The following is a 17,618-nucleotide window of genomic DNA, read 5'->3' as shown; positions in this document are numbered from 1 at the left end:
CCCATATTGCAACTGAGAGAGTGAGTGACTCCTCATGAGCAGGAGAGTAAGAGTGCACCTTGTTTTTGACAGAGATGAGAGTATCTGTCTACTACACTCTATCTATATCTATATTTAGTATACTATGTTCAGTTTTGCATTACAGAGAGCTCTGGAAGGAACCACAAGGAGTTTAAACACAAATGATCCTACCATCAGAAGCCTAAAAAGCTCTTTTTGTAGGCATATTTATTATCAAAAGAAGATTAAGACATGCCTGAGATTTCTCAGGATGGGGAGACCTTTTAACTGAGCAGAACATACTCTGACAAGTTCCAGCAACTGGAAGCTAGAAAAAGCCACATTAAAAATTAGCTGTTAAATTTTAACATTTAGAGTAATTAATCACTGAAGTTCCATTGTGAACACGTGGGATTCTCTGCCACTTCAAATCTTTAAGCAATACTATGTTTCATTCTGAAAGGCTTCTTGGGCACCATGATGCAAGACCTGCTTAAAGAAATACTTAAACCTTACAAGGAAAGTCAGAATATTTTGTCTTAATGGCCCTTGCTAATTTCATAATCTTAAACTATAAATACAACTAATGTTTTGCATAAGTCCCTCAGAGGACTGAAAATGACCTGTGATGCTACATAGCTGAGTTTTCTTGGAGAATTGGATAGATACGTAGGAATGAATGAGGGTGACGCTCACAGTATGTGTCCTGGCTGCCCAAAGTTATGATCTAGATGTACCAAGTTTCAAGTTGATCGTGAGTCAAACCCTGACCATCTCCTGGAGGTCTCAGCCTGCTCTGTGGGCTCCAACTGCAAACTTGCAGCCTTTCTAATCTCTCCATGTAGGCCAGCTGCTTCCTCCCCAGGGTCAGTTCAGTTGCCCTTCTCTAACTCCATTGTTTCCTTCTGCAGCTGTAGAAACCAGAGCTGCATGCTGCACTCAAGGTGTTGGCATCTCAAGGTTGTACGTAACTGCAAAACAATGTCCTGGGGCTCATGTACACAAATTCATATAGAATTTGGGATGAGTATTTTCAGAGCCAGCATTTTGTTCTAGGCGCTCTTTTAGCACTGGCAGCTTGTGGCTCCTTGGATGTTTTCACAACATACATGTTTAAAATAAATTCTGTTGAACCTCATAGAATAATTTTAGAATTCTGGGAGAATTCAGTGAGGTTACTGGCTATCAACAGAATTCTTTTGTATAATGTTTGACATAAATAGAAAATGTCAGTGAAAATAAATACCATATGGGAGCAGTGAGCTGTGACATCTTAAGAAGTGCAGAACACAATAATAGAGAAGTTTTGTAACTTGCATAGTTAACTAATCCACTTCAAGAACAGAATTTTGCACAGTGTGTAGCCAGCAGATTTAAGGAGAAATTTGATGAGCATGAGACATTTGCCTTCTGTTGTGCATAATGAATCCTGTAATTGTAACATAAATAAGGGAACAGCAAAACTTTGCCTTAATATCTGATTAAGTATCTCACATGCCACTCAACTCTTTTATGAAAATTTTAATATCAGTCTGCTGTAGATTAGAAAACTGAGCAACATAAAGAGAGACCACGTACCTACTGATATTGTGCATAAGACATTTTGGCCATAAATTAGCAGAGTTCTCTATTGGCTTTTCTGCAGAAGCCACATAAATCATGTTGCCAGAATGTGTTGTCTCAGCCATTCTCCACACAGAGCCCAATTAAGAAACTCTTTTTACTTTTTTTTTTCCCTGATGCAAGGCAAAAAACAAAGTAAAATTGCACACTTTACACAATTTTGCAGATTACTCTGTAATGTCTTGACTCTGTCTCATCTTTGTTATCAAGATTGTTCAGTGAAAAATATGGGGAATGTCTCTCACATGTACGTTAGTAACTGGACTCCTTCATCTCTCTTTGTGCCTCCATATGTGAGAGTACCCTGATTTTTGAAACTGCTGAGTGATCAGTAGCTTCCATTAAAGAGAGTTTGCTTATTTGACTACAGTGGCTGCCTCAAGGCAGACATTACTGTTTTCAGATAATTTTAAGACATGTTGGATTTTTTTGGTGCAAGTAGAAATTTGTATGATGGGGGAAATTAATTCCAGTCTGGCTGTGCCTCTTGAAGAATGCTTCAGTGCAGTGAAATGGCTGGTGATGAACAGCTCCTGTTTTGTTCATGGAAGCACTGAGCCCTTTGGCACCAAAGAAGGTTCCATAAAGTAGCAGTTTTGATCATGGTTAGTTTCTGACTGAGCAAATTGTCTGTTTACTCCTTCCTCTGTAAATATGCTAGAAAACTCAGCTGTAAGAACAGAGAAGTAGTAGAATAAGGTCTGTTCATAAATTTTTTTCCTCCATAGGCTTTTTTCCTACCCTTGTAGACTGGGGAAATAACATTGTTTAGCAAAGAAAACAGAAATCCAGCTTTGACATTTTACATCTCAGTTGGTGTTGTTGCACTGGCTGAAAGGAAACCCCACCATAACTCTCCTTAACAGCTCCAGTTAAGGAATGTGAAGGGATTAGCCTTTGATAACCTGTACACCTGCCACTCACTGACAGTTTGTCTTGCCTGTGTTTCTCCTTTTGATTTCTCATTTTGAAGATGGAGATGGATGAATGTCTCACAGATGTGAAAGAGATGGTAGGAATCTTTCTGTCTTTGTGCCTTCCATGTCTCTCATCCAGCCTTGCTCTTCTTAAGCGTGAGAAAAACTTTGGTGTTCTTGCAGTCAGAGCCACTACCAGCTTGAGGGAAGTGGTTTGAGCCCATTAAAAGGAGTAGGGATTTGCAGAGGCTCCACATCATAGCCTGCTAAACACCATCTTAAAGAATTACTCTGATTTTACAGCAGTAGTATTGACCAAAGAAGTGGTCTGATGTAACGTGCACCTGGATATTCACTCTTGTTGCAGTTCTGTGAATGAGTGCCAGATAAACAGGGAGGAAGATAATACAAAAGAGCATTTCTGCTTAAGCAGTTTCCAAGAACAGTTGAGCTAAGAAGAGAACAAAGATGAGGCTGGGTCAGACTAGAGCTCTGTCCAGCCCCAGAGGCCAGCCGGCCCGTCAGAGGAGCCTGACATAGCCTGGGGAGCAGGCAGTTATGCAACAACTTGCTGAGAGAGAATGCTTAGCCCTAAACAGCTGGGTAATCCCTAAAGCAGGAGGTTTTATCTTTCTGGGTTATATTTATTCCAGCTGTTTATGTAACACTGAGTAGCTGCAGAAAGGTCATTCTCTCACTCTTGAAAACAAACATTGTAAACAGCAGTGTGTGAACATGGTGGCTGTTGCCAAGTGTGATGCTTAGCCTGTCACCAGAAACACAGAGGGACAGGTCACAGAAGCAATGTGATGCTGCTTCTGGAAAAAATGCCATCCCATGATGGTGGGGAAGTGGACATGGCAGCATGCATCATGCAGGGAAATACCAGGTTGAGAAACTGGTCTTCTCTTGGAAGACTGTCCTTGGAGAGCAAGGGCTGGCTTTGCTCAGCTATTTGATTTGGTATTTGAATCTTTATGGGTTAGCAAAATATACATACAGGGCTCTTACATGATAATTAGAAAGCAAACTTGTGCGTTCCTGGAATAGTTAGAATGAAGTGTGCTGGTTGCTTTGGAATTGCTGAGAATGACAAGAAGCCTCAAGGTCTGGTGTCTTGTTAGTAGCCACATCAGCAGCCACTCTTTGAAAGGAGGCTACAGGGGCACTGTCTGTAACCTGCACCTCACATGCTTCTTAGCAAGTAATTGATCTGTAGAAGTGTGCTGTGCTCTTACAACTTGTACACTGAAACCCAGCCGCATTGACATGAGAGACAACAGTTTTACTGATAATTTCTGGGTGAACTGACATGGTTTCTCAGTGGAAGTGCAGCACTGTGTGCTTTTGTTCATTTCCACTTGAATCCCAAATGTATTTCTATTAATATATATTCAGCAGCAGGACCTTATAAGACATATTTTTTCCCTTCCAATTGAGGAAGGGATGCAAATTTTTTTTTTCCCCTCCTTCACCTATGCTCACTTTGTGCTGATTTATTTACTTGCAGAAGAAGTTCCTGATGGAGAACAGGATAATGACAAACTGACCAAGTCTCCACCTCCTCCACCTCCACGGCGCAGTTACCTGCCAGGTTCAGGACTAACCACAACGAGATCAGGAGATGTCATCTATACAGCCAGAAAAGAGGCTGCAGCTGTCAAGGTTTGATGATTCAGATTCTAGGCAGTCAGACTGTTGATGAAATACTGGCACAGATAAATATTCCCAGTCTTGGGCTGTGTCTGTAAACCAGAAAATAAGACAGAGCTATGTCTCCTGGAGAGCTACCAAAACTGCTTACCAGGAAACATTACTGTTAGGCCAAATGAGCTTGATCAGTTCTGTTTACAGGAGTCTTGATGCTCTTATCTCCTAGCAATGTAGAAGGCAAGTCACAGGCTACTTTCATTTAGAGTGGTAAGAAGATTAAAAATAAAAAGGCCCATCACTTACACAGATGGGGAAGAGCAGCTCATGTTTGAGAGCATTTTTATATAATATTGCAAATTAGTTTATTTGGGCTTCCTTTCCGCATCTGTTCTTTTCTCCGAAGAAAATGGAGGGAAGTCCAAGCTAGGAACCTTTCTGATCAGTGAACATGCTATCATGTCAGGAGTATTGGTTGCCTTTGACCTAATGAAGTAGCAGTATCCTTAAAAAGGAAGAGAGACCTTGCAACAGGGGAATGGCAGTAATGTTGAATTTTCTGTGTTTGCTTCACATCAGGAGGGTTCCACTATCTTCTGTCTGTGCTTTCTCACCCCCTTGTAGGAATGTAGTGAAGATGCTGGGCATATCGCACAACCCAAAGCCCCTAAAGAGGATCAGGTGTTGTCTCGGAGCACAGGCCATGCTGTAGCATCAGCTGCAAAAGAGGAGGAGGAAGAGGAAGGAGATAAAATAATGGCAGAATTACAGGTAATGCCCTTTGGGTTGCACAGGAAGACACCTGTGCCAAATATCACTTCTAGGGCCTTGATACAATTTATAGCTCAGAACAGGAAGGAAAGTAGGTCTGCCAGTCTCACCTGCTCCCACTTCATTGCACCAAGTGGTACACGTTTTGCAAGCACCACCCTAATTGTGTTCAAGATGTCTGGAGCTGAGAGAGTGCTCAAGAGTGCAGGGGTTACCACTGGAGAATCTCACACACGTAGATGATGAGTAAAATATTGGTGTGTGTTAGGGGTGGTTGTCCCTGGCCTGGCATTTCTCCATTAGTACCAGACCAACAAGGTGCTGAGAACCCAATATTTGTGTTAACATTGTGGGAACAGAGAATACAGGATCTGCCCCTAGAAGGCTGTGCACACTGTTGTCTAGCTGGTACATTGCTCTGCCAGTGGCACAGGAGTAGTGCTCTCGTGCTGGTGCTTTGCTTGATAGCACATAGGTCAGTTTAGTTCAGTGATGGCAGTGCTGCAGTAAAAGCCAAGTGTTCAGCTACCATCAGAAAGCTCCAGCTTCCCAGGGTCATTCTCTGTCCTCTTACTTGCCCATATGGGGAAAAGATATGTGCATCAGCTTTACTGGCTACAACTTCTGTTGTTGAAGTGTTTCAGAGCACTTGTCACAACATGAGATCATCCTCCTTGTCCACCTGCCCAAAGGTGGCTTTGCTGCTGCCCAGGGAGCATTTGCACCACAAGAGACGTGGATCGTAAGCAGCAACTGTTACATGTGATGGGTGTACCCTGCTCAGCTCACACCCACGAGCACTTCAGACAGCTGCTTTGCAGGTTTATCTGCAGTGGTGTACCCTTGTCCCTTGTTTGTGTGTTAATGGCTAGTGTGACAGGAGAGCTGGGGACAGTGAAACTGTCACATTGTCTCCTGTCTCCAGGAAAGCCACCCAGCTGCCTTGCAACTGGTGACAAGGCAGTGGAGGTTAAAGTCTGGAAAGTGATGGCTGAGGGGAGCTAATGACTGCAAATAGACATGGTATCTCAACAGGGGATGAGTATTTAAGCACTAGTTTTGGGGACAAGCAATGCTCATTTTAAACAAATACCAAAATATCAGTTATATTTTAGAAGGTTGATAGTGTACCATGTGTTAGAAAGGGCAAACTACTTGATCCAGGAGCTGATAAAAGTGTGATATCAGTCATAGGCAGGATAATGAAAAATCAGGTACAGGATTCAGTCAGTGAAGAACTAAAGGACATATGAAAACAGGTCTCTTCCAACCAAAACAATTCTGTGATTCTAAACACAATATAATGGAACACAGATGTGTGAAAGCAAACAACAGTCTTTGATCAGGTAGCAATTTTGACTGATACACTGAATCATATTCCTAGAAACATTTTTGTAAGTCATTGATCAAACATCATACAACATTCTTCTAAAAATCTGGCACCATGGAGTATAAAAAAAAAATAAAATAAATCATAGGACAATTGAGAGCTGTCTGGTTATTAAAGTTTTGCCTTTGGTGCAGGTGTTTATAGTCAGATCCCACAGAGACCAGCTGCAGGCCCAATGCTACTCTTTATTTTCATCACTGGCCTGGAAATACATTTAAAATCCATACTGCTTAAATCAGCTTAATTAAAACTGGTGAAGTGTAAGAGCAGGGAGATGATAGCAATCACTTAATGGTTGTATTACCTTCACTGAAATATAAAGTCCACATGAAGAACAACTACAGCCAGAGCACAATGGCATATCTTTGAAAGGATCAGGATTTGCAGTAAGAAGTTGACAGGAAGTCCCAGGTCACTACTGTTTCCACAAAATTTGTGTCTGGTTTGGGTGTAGATGTAAGAACAGGGAATGTTTTCCTCTCTGTGTACAGGATCAGTGAGATCAGCAGTAGGCTGCTGCATGCATGACTAATTGTCCATGTGTCTCCTGTTTGAAAAGGCTGTTAAGAATATGGAGGTTTAGAAGAGACTTGAGTACAGTGTTGGAGGTACCTTCATGGAAAGGACCTTTTTAATCTAGCAGAAAAAGACATACTAGTATCAACTGCTATAGCACAATATGTATTTGGAGACTGTTAAAGATATTTCAGAGAAAATGTGATAAATAAACAGATTGCCAAAGGAAATTATAGGTTCTTCATCACTTAAGTCTGAAGAACCTTGAGGATGCCTTTGCAGATGGAATGCCTAACTCAACAACACATCACTGCTCTCACAAATGGGTAAACTGGGGAAAGCCTGTACCCTGTATTATGAGGAGTGAGACTACTTGTTGTGATAGTTCCATGTCATCTTAGGTACTCGGGTCTATAAACATATACAAATAGGATGTGACAGAAAACCAAAAGAAACTCTACACCCTCTTTTTTGCACTGGATTTTTCCACTGTTGTTACTTTTCTGATTTTGCATAAGCATGCAATACATATGAAGAGTACAATATTTAAAGAACAGGCCTGATTCTAATCAGGGATATTAATTTTATGAGAGTTGTCAGGAATTAAATAATTTCCCTAATACATCGTGTATTAATACAGTGTGGTTGCATTTCACGGTACTTTTGACTCTGTACACCCCTTCCTCACTCCCCAGGCTGACAGAGCTGTCCTGCCTATACAACTCACCAAGGGCAGAACATGCCATTAGAGGCCTGCAGAAATCCCAGTGCTGCACACTTGGTGCCAGGACTGTGCCATGGTGGCAGTAATGGTTCTGCTCCTCTGGATTTGGGAGCCAGCTGGATAGAGAAACCCAAAGGAAATGGAAAGAGGATAGCAAGACATAGGGCTGAAAAGTCCAGGCAGGTGGGAGGCCAGTGGTTCACAAGCCCATATATTGGGGTCTTTCCAGACCAGGTAGAACCTGACATGGACTGTCACCATCTGGAGTATTAGTGAGGATTGTGGCAAAGACACATGTCTCCAAGTTTTAATAATGCTTGCACAGCTCTTGGATTATGTGCCATGAGACAGTCAAATCCGGGAGCTGAGTTGACAGCAAGGGATGGAGAAGAGATGTTAGATGCCACCTTCTCTTTATTCAATGTGTAAGGCCTGCTGCTCCCACCTCTTCCTCACATTTCTGCACACAACATTTAGATCACTTCCAGATGAGAACATCAGGGAAGAAAATCTGTATTTCTGCTCTGCTTGTCCTAGCCAGGGAAACAGCAAATCCCTGCTAATACTCACTGGGAGTGGAGGTGAGAAAGCATAAAAGGAGGACAGAAGTGTTTGGGGACAATAAATGGAGTAAAGAGAGCTGAGAGTTGGGTTTAATTTATTTTAACATGTAAAAACCTTAGGTTTAGTTATTAAGTAATGTGTGGTCGAGGCCAAAATACATCTGATTGGGTCTTTGAGGAGACACCAGACACTAGGAAGTAGGTACTGTCGCAAGCCCAAAGATTGTCATGGGATTCCAAATTAAGTTTGGATAGTTTGCAGCACCTCTGTGTGTCTTTGTCTCCCCATCTATAAAAACAGAAGTCAAGCTTGTCTCCCTGCAGGGAACACTGAGGTCAGCATGATGAGTTAGAGTGCAGTCTTGGCAGATTGGAGGGTGTGCCCTAATTCTCTTAGGCTGGTAGTCTAAAACTCATGAGCTTGTAAATAATATTGTTGAGCTGTGAATGTTAAAAACAAACACTGTTTGTAGTTGATCATCTCCAGACATTGCTGTATAAAAGCTACCTGGTCTCCTGATAACCTACAGTATTTATTTCCTAGGCTTTCCAGAAGTGCTCTTTTATGGATGTAAACTCAAACAATCATGCTGAGCAGTCCAGAAATGATACACATGTTAAAGACATAAGGCCTGGGACTTTAATGCATCACAAGGAAAAGAAGGTAACAAGTGGCATTTGTAAACATGCCACCCGGTCTTGGCATAACCTTCTTTCCTTCAAAACTAATCTTATATCTTATGTCCTGTTCTCTCTAACCCCCACCCACCACTGCCCAGTGGTTTCCTTCTTTTTACCTCAGGATGGTTCAGAAACATGGAATGTTGTATCAATCTACATTACGTGTCTCATCAGCAATCATATAAGGGTTGCATGAAGTTTTACAATTCTGTGAAATCAAAATATTATCCATCAGTTTCCACCAAAGAGATGCTCATACTCCTCAGAATATCCTTCCAGTGCTGTTCTGGCAATCGATAGTGAAGCATCTCTCCTAAGCTTTATACTGTCCTGAGGAGAAACAGTAGTTCCTCTCAATTTCAAGACCCACTTTAGAGAGTATCTGCTTTACTTTGCTTAATCTGTTGGTCCCAGAAGTAGTTATTAGATCTACACAAGAGGTGCCATGTGTCTGGGGCCATAGCTAAGTTGGCATGAATTTCACAGCTGCTTCTGGATTGGGTTGCCATTTGAGTTGATTTGTCTTAGTGGGCAGCCAGTGTGCAAGATGAAGAAAAGATCCAATATTTCTGCCTTTGCAGACCTCTTTTTAAGTTTATGAAAATGAATCAGACCATTGCTGGGCTCAGGGAGTCGTGCAGGCATGGCAGCTTGTCAGCCAAGTGCCAGTTTGCAATGCAGGGCAGTGTGGTAGGGAGGAAAACACAACTCTTCAGCTCAGCATGTCAGTTTTGCCATGGGTTTTGTGTGGGTATGCAAGATGGAAGCAGCTGTAATACCTTTTCTGATGCAGCATCATGAGTATCTCCGCAAGGATTTTATGGGAGACATTGCTCTTCAACTTAATTTAACAGACTGAGGCAGGGAAAATGACTTTGCCAGGTCCCCAAGGCAGAGAAGAACCCAGCTGCCCTAACTGCAGTGAGCTGCATCTGCATGGGGCACTGCAGCTGTAAAGCACAAGCTGACACCCAGATGGTGGTGTCCTGTATATGATTAGGATCAAAATCCATACCCCTCCCCAGACAATACTGCTTCCAGGTCAGGGTGGTGCACACAAGGACTTGTCTTTGAGCTGCCCAAACAGCAGTTCTGGTCCAAAGCTGCAAAGACCTGGCCGGGTGAGGGTGGAAGTTCAACAGGTCCAAGTGAAAGGGAACAATTGCTTTGTTGTGGTGTGTATGACAGTGTTATGGAGGGGAAAAAAAAAAAAAAAGAAGTGTGAACGTATCTCTAGTTGTCTTCATTATTACTGGTGTCAGAATGAGAAGATCATACTGTTACATGAAAACCTGGGTCACCACTCCAGACGTGGCCCATCCTGTAGCACAGATGTTTATTTGATGGCGCTGCCAAGTAATCACCATAAACTGCCCTTTAAAGAATAACACTGAGTCCAGGAAATTAAGGTTAATGAGATCTGGTTTTGTTAGCTGACATGGCAGAGTGTTTATTGGCTTTAAATATGGAGCTGTATGGTCACGATGAACTCACAGAGGAAATTTTGTTGCGGTTTGATTTTTAGTAGAAGGGCAGCAGTTCCTAAAATGAGATCTGTTGTACAATGACACCACAAGATATTGCACTGATGCTTGGAATAAGTGGAACTTGCTAAAAAAGAGCTAGGGAAATGGGAACGGTCACTGGGTCACAAAATCCACAGGCAACAAGTGCCATGAAATGGCTTGGCCTAATTCTGGGCACTCCGACACGTAACAGGACTGGGAGGCACTTAGCAAGTGTGGGCCTGAGGTGACCAAGAGCCCTGGTGGTTTGTTCTGATACCAGCTCTTAGCACAAGATGCTGATGCCTCGCTGGCTGTGCCTGGTTTGCATGATAGCTCCTCCTTATTTAGAAGCTTCTCCTTATGCAGAAGCTCCTCCATATTTAGAAGTATGAGGGTTGTCAAGGTGTCTGTGGAGCAGCTGCACAGCTGTGCCACTAATAAGCCTATATAGAGATGAACCGACTCTGATCCGTCACTGACTTTCTTGCTCCTGTGTTTTGATTGTGTATAAGGTTTTCCTGTGTAAAATCCTCAGACAGTATATAAGAAAATACCACACGATGTAGAACCTACACCTTGTGAACCTCTGCATGCATGGGGAGTAAATGCAGTCACCAACCTGTGGATTTCTGTACCGTCACTCATTCATCTCAGATCAGGAGGGCAACTCTCATGACTGATCTTCTGCACGTATAGTCTGTCCTTCTGGTGTGTTAGGAGTTGGCTTCTAGTCTCAGCAATGTCAGCAGTAATGCTTTTGGCTCACTGCCTTCAGGCATTTGTGGCCAGGTTAATTTCCTTCTTGGTGAGCCATCTTTTGACTGCAGATTTCTCTCTCGCTTGTTCACAGGCATGGTGCCTCTTCAGGTTATTCCCTCACCCTGAGGGTCTGTGTTTATCCTAACGTGTCACAAGCACTTAACAAACCAAGCCCCAGAGCAAGACCTGGTATTATGAAACACCATCTTCAGGGGATTTCATTTGAAACTAAAGAAAAAAGTCCCCTTAAATTTGGTTTGCTGGGAATATACTACATTTGAGCTCATGGATGACCTCTCTGTGTCCTGTTTGGAGTTGCTTCTGTACATGAATATAGCTCAATGGTTCATTCTGCACTTGCAGGATGCTGCAGGGTACCACTGGTAATTCTGAAGGAGTACTTTTAAGCTGCAGCAAGGATTTAGAAATGCTCAGACTGTGATGGAACAGCCCCGCTCAGATGTGAGCAACATTAGAAGCAGCAAAATGGTGTAGTTTGAAAATCAGCTTTTACTGGTACAAACATTATTTTCCAGGCTCACCAGACTCGTGCTTTTGTCTCCGGTGAGCTGGCAAGTTGTAGTGCCCTGCTGGCAGCCCTTCCACATCAGGTTCCCTTTGATGTGTCCCAGCAGAACTTGATCAGATACTGTGAATCTTTTCAACTTCAGTGTTACACAAACTAGGGTTGTTGTTGTTGTGTTTTTGCTGGAAAGTGAACATACCAAGGCAGCACTGCATTGGAAATAAGGTAATTAGAGTGCTTTTGCATATTCTGGAGGCTTTGTTAAGACTGGACCTTAGGTAACAACCCATGCTGGCCACATGTATAGCACAGAGCAGGAATGTCAAGTGCTGTTCTGCTAGAATTTGCCCTGCAGAAAGAAGGGGCTCAGATGATAACTTCAGACATGCCTCTGCAGCAGTAAACAGAGTGGTGAGTTCATGAGGGCTGCACTTCCCCTGAGAATAGGATGATTAATTTGGAGGAAAAAAAAAAAAAGTCCTGTAAAGGTAACAGCCCTGAATAACTAAGTAATCCAACTTTCCCCCTTAGGTGTATGGGGCTACAACAGGATCTCCCACAGATAGTGACCATCCTAAAGAGAAGAGGGAAGGGAAATCTGAAGAAGAATTGGGTTCTGATTCATCCAGCACAGCTGACAGTAAAATTGGCTTTTCAATGAATGACAGTCCTACATTTAGCAAGGGTTTGTTTGTAGACAGTAGAGACTATTCTAAGAAAAACCTCCAGAATATAAGCACAAACCTGTCTGGTGTCAGTTTGCCAGAGGATGACAAACGAAGAGGGGCTCAAGATATTTTAGGATCCCATATTCCAGCTATTGAAACTGGAAAACAAAAGCCAAATTATGGACTCTCACAAGATGCTGTCCAGGGCCTGCCACAGGGTGAAGCCTTGCAGGCCACGGGCAAGCATATCCCCATGAGCAGCATTGCCCCTCTCATGAGACACACACAGGAGCCTTTGGGGCTTCAACCTTCCTCAAAGGAGCAAGAAGCTTCTGCAGCCAACTACAGTGAAGTTGTGCTAAGATCCAAAGTGTCCAGTGTGAACAGTACTGAAGAGACAGACTCTCTGGCTGGCTCTCCAAGTGAAGAGAGCCCACCCACAGAAAACATTGCCTTCATGATTACTAAAACAGCTGTCCAGGTCCTCTCAAGCGGGGAAGTTCATGATATAGTCAGTCGGAAAGGTGAAGATGTGCAAACAGTGAACATTGACGCGAGGAAGGACGTGGCATCTGAGAAGGGTATCCCAGAAAACACAGACAACGAAGAGCCTGTGGTGTGTCTGGATAAAAAACCTGTCATCATCATTTTTGATGAACCGATGGATATTAGGTCAGCATATAAACGACTTTCTACAATTTTTGAGGAATGTGATGAGGAGCTGGAGAAAATGATGACAGAAGACAAGATAGAAGAGGAAGAGGAGGAGGAGGAAAATGAAGCACATGAAATCTCTGAGAGCCAGAAGGAAGAGCCACAAGTAGTTGATGACAGAGAAGCAATCACAGAGTGTTCAGCAGCTCATGGTCTCAACGAGAAGTTTGTGTTTAACCTTCAGTCTTCCTCTGACTCTGCAGAAACCAGACCACTCACAGAGGAAAGCACAAGGGCAGATTTTAGCAAATACCGTCAGATCTATGGGCTAAACACAGAAGCCAACTTGGACTCTCCTGATCAGTTTGGAAGCAGGCAGGATTCCAAGAAAAAATTTAAGTTCAAATTCCCTAAAAAGCAGCTGGCTGCTCTGACACAGGCGATACGGACAGGAACCAAGACTGGGAAGAAGACCTTGCAGGTTGTGGTCTATGAAGAAGAGGAGGAAGATGGGACCTTGAAGCAGCACAAGGAAGCAAAGCGGTTTGAAATCACTGGGTCTCAGCCTGAGGACAGTGACAAAATTCCATCTGGGAAGAAAGAGGGACCCTCTGGAGCTGCAGTGTCCCTGTCTAGGACTGATGAAATTCGACAGAGTACATACCGAACACTAGACAGCCTTGAGCAGACTATAAAGCAGCTGGAAAACACCATCAGTGAAATGAGTCCAAAATCTATCCCTGACAGCACATACAGCTCTGAGGGAAGCACTGTCCCCTTCTCTGCCCAGATAGTACCAGAGACCCCACCCCGAGAGGTTGTAGTGCTGGATGAGAGCCTTGCTGGCGTAGAGCCCCCTCCGTCAATCCCAGCCACTTCACGTAAGGTACCTTAGTCCGAGAAATCAAACTTCCAGCTGCTTTCTAAAATCTGCAATAATCACCATTAAACAAGAGGGTCTTGTGATTTGTTCGCTTCCTTTCAGGTGGCTTGTTTGGGCTGCCCATGAGGTGTCTAACAGCTAATAGACCATTGGGGTTTTGGTTGTTTGTTTTTTTTTTATCTTTGCTGCTGATTGGTGATGGGCAAATGCAGGGGAGCTGGGTCAAATAATCTGCTGTGTGAAATGACAAGTGTCACTGACATGAAATCCAGGCTGATCAGTAGCTGAGCAGTTTTCTCCATTTGATTCTGGAAATTAACACCTGTGGTGTGAAGCTCCTGAACTTTCCCTGCATGTAGTACTGTGGCTTATATTTTTTTCGGGGCATGGTGTGCAATCTCTTCAAGCACACTGGTACTGATCACACTTTCTCCTTGTCTCCCCTCCCTGCCCCTCCACTCATTTCCACAGGGCTCCAGTGCTGCCTCCCAGACAAGCCGGATGCCAGTCCCCATGGCTTCAAAAACTAGACAAGGAAGCATGGAGAAAGCAGGCAAACAACACAAGCTGCAGGATCCACGCCAGTACAGACAGGTAGTTTTACCCTAAACCCGGTGTTTGGATGGACAATTCATGTTGTTTCCTTATTTAAAACCTCCAGTAACTTGACGGAGATGATACCAAATAATGGATGCCTGTCTCTCGAGTGAGGTCTAACTGGACGTCCTGGATTCTGGGGGCATGACAGTATCTACTGATCTTCTCACCATGCTTGTGCATGCATGTCTGCAATAAAACACCTGCTTTTTTTTTTTTCTTTTTTTTCTTTTGTTTTTATTATTGTCTGGGTTATTTTTGTGTTGGGTTTTTGTGTTGGTTTTTTACCTGTGGTATTCAGCTGTAATTTTAAGATGTAGACTACCTGTTTACTTTCCCTTTGGTAAATGTGGTGGTTCCTTAGGAGAGCGGGGAATGCTTCTATTCAAGAAGTCTTTACAGGAAGCCTTGGACACTAACCTGTTGGTGTAAGAGATGGCAGTAGATGCACATTAACTCTCCGGTCAGACATGTCTCTTCACATGTTAATAACCCAGAAGCATGGCCAATGTAGTGACTGGTCTATAACCCATAGGTTGCACCTTCTCACAAAAGCTTTGTTGGCTCTCTCTCTCTCTCTCTTTCTATGCACTCTTTGTCGAGCACTTTGGGTTTTCTACCAGGTCCAGTCCACAGCTACAAGACTTAGCTCAGGCCTCGAACTGTTAATTCTTATTCTCTGTAGGGCTATTTTCCCAGGTCCTGTTGGTTTATCATGTTACTGGCTTTCTGACAAACTGTCTCCTGCCATCTTTATTTGCAGGCTAATGGAAGTGCTAAGAAAGCTGGTGGGGACTATAAGGCTCCTTCCCCTACCCTACCTGCTTCTAAGATCCCAGCCTTTTCTCCCACTTCTGGGAAAAGCAGCTCAGCACCTGCTTCTAGCGGTGACAGCTCTAACCCTCTTAATCCACCTACTAAAACCTCTATTCCTTCCTCTAACCTTCTCGGTCCTCAGACAGGTCGCATAACTTACTCTACCTCCCTCATCCCCTCTGTCTCTAACGGCTCCTCCAAGTTCCAGACCCCCACTTACCCAGGGAAAGGTCACCATCTCTCATTCTCGCTACAGACTCAAAATGGCCGGCCACCCCCTCCTTCCTCCTCTACCTCCCCCCCCTCCTCTACCTCTCCCACTTCACTGAACCAAGGTATGAAGAGCATCAGGACAATCCACACACCTAGCTTCACCAGCTACAAGGCACAGAATGGAAATGCCGGCAAGTCCACCCCATCCACGGCCAAGGAGCCATCCTAAAGGCTGAGCACAGCACGCGCGCAAGTTCACCAAGGCTTTCTGTTCATTTTCAAAGAATCCGCAGCCAATATTTTAACCAGGGAATGTAACCACATCGCTGTATCGCTGGAGGCTTAATACTAATCACGTGCTAAATACTGAATTACTACACTAGATTAGAGTGAAGCTTTTTTGTAAAACCGTCGCTGTTGTAATGGTAAAAGAGCATTTTCTTCTTATAGGCAGCACCTCTTACAAGGAAGTGTGAAGGTGTGTGAGTGAACTTGAGTGTGTGTGCACAGAGGTGTACTGAGCATGGGAAAATGTATGGTTAAAAATTTAGTAAGTTGTTTTGTATAAAGCTATTTTTCATTATGGAGACTAGAAGTGAACAGAGATATACTAAAGTGTGATTATACACAACTGTAAAACTAAAATATTTTTCTTTTTATTTTGGTGTTATTTAGCTTTGTTACAGATTTCTATTTTTGTCAACAAATGTCATGGTTCCTTTCGAGATCTTTTTGCCAAAACATATACTATTTGATACTATTTGTAATGTACATTTGAAAGTAGTATGCTGGACAGTAAACCTCTACACAAGAAACAGAACAAGACTGGTCTTAGTGTGTATGAGGCAACTCAACCTATTGCACTGCCATTCAAATTATATTTAAGAATTTGCCAAGCCAAGGAAAAAAAAAATAAATTGTTTTACACATGTAGGTAGTTGCTGATTACTTTTTTTTTTTTCTTTGCTAAATCCACCCTTGTTCCTTCAGTTTTATTTTACTGGGACCTGGTAACCCATTAATGTGTTGAATTGTGGATTTTAAAATGTACACTTCCGTACTGTTCTGTATACTGGCAAACTTTTGTACATATCTATAAATATATATAAATAAATAAATACTGTATGTGGCTGGGCACATAGAGTAGTTTTACCACACCAAAGTTAATTTTTATGCATGCCTAAAAATATATATGGGAAAGGGTTGCAAAAAATGGGTATCAGTCAAACAGAAAAAAAAAAAAAAAAAGAAGCTTGCATAGCTCATGGTTTTGTAAATAAATTTATTTGTATACCACCATAATGTAATATACAGAACTATGAAAAGCAAAGATCTTTACAAAAATAAAGGGCTGCATGCTTATATATTTGTATTTTGTAATAACTTTTATAATGGTCTCAATCAGCTGTTAAGCTGTTGCCAGAAAGCATTAAACCATCAGGAGAAAAACTGACTTTATTTTCCTGAGATTAAAACCATAAATAAGCATCGATTTTAAAATGGGATCTTTCAAATTTACTTGGACAAAAGCTAACTACTGGAACTCCAGGTTAGAAAACTTAACAAGAAAAAAAAAATGCACCACAACCTTTGAGTGGAGGCATCATCTCTTCCACCTTTAAATGTTCTTTGTTTTCTTCCTCATTCTGAAACAGGAACTTTCTTAAAACTTCAAGGCTGAGCCCTCAGGTCACGCATCCCCTGTGCAGACATAATTAAAGAATGTAAACGTGCCCTCACCCCTCTTGAGCGTGACACACTCTGGCTCCAGTGGGGTCATGGCAAGTGCCACCCCCTGCGGCGGGTGGGTCCCAGGTGTGTGCACAGCCCAGGAGCTCCCATGCAGGCTGCCAGCCCAGCCCAGCCCAGGAGCTCCCGTGCAGGCTGCCAGCCCAGCCCAGGACAGACTGTGGGGCTCCCAAGCCAAAGCAAAGCCTAAGGCCCAATTCAGAGCACTCACACTGAACCACTGGAGTGAAACCAGTTCCCTTCCAGCCAGTACAGCAAAGTGGTGGCTCTGAAGCCTGGTCTGGGAGCAGCTGATTTAGGTGAGAACCACCTCTGTAAAACCATCATGCTGCATGCCCAGGACCATGCACTTGCCAAGGTTTTCTTTTTTCTATTTTCTCAAGCATTGAGTACATTATTCCTTTGTTCTG

General features: G+C 43.0%; 1 protein-coding gene across 6 annotated transcripts in view; it reads left to right on the top strand.

Annotated features, from left to right (window-relative positions):
• The window catches only part of KIAA1217 (KIAA1217 ortholog), a 179,879-nt gene extending 163,056 nt beyond the window's left edge, over positions 1-16,823 (top strand). For 4 of the 6 annotated variants that reach the window (XM_051610764.1, XM_051610762.1, XM_051610763.1 and 1 more), the window contains 6 exons: positions 4,051-4,205; positions 4,815-4,961; positions 8,699-8,818; positions 12,160-13,836; positions 14,305-14,427; positions 15,194-16,823. In XM_051610764.1, the coding sequence (XP_051466724.1) occupies positions 4,051-4,205; positions 4,815-4,961; positions 8,699-8,818; positions 12,160-13,836; positions 14,305-14,427; positions 15,194-15,688 (2,717 nt within the window). In that variant the 3' untranslated portion in view covers positions 15,689-16,823. The remainder of the gene's footprint in view (positions 1-4,050; positions 4,206-4,814; positions 4,962-8,698; positions 8,819-12,159; positions 13,837-14,304; positions 14,428-15,193) is intronic. The other 2 variants (XM_051610765.1, XM_051610766.1) reach the window with 2 other exon arrangements.
• Positions 16,824-17,618: the final 795 nt, after the last annotated feature.

Source organism: Apus apus, chromosome 2 (genome assembly GCF_020740795.1).
Source record: "Apus apus isolate bApuApu2 chromosome 2, bApuApu2.pri.cur, whole genome shotgun sequence".
Taxonomy (NCBI): domain Eukaryota; kingdom Metazoa; phylum Chordata; class Aves; order Apodiformes; family Apodidae; genus Apus; species Apus apus.
The sequence above is the reverse complement of the archived record's forward strand: the minus strand, read 5'-3'. Positions and strand labels throughout refer to the sequence as shown.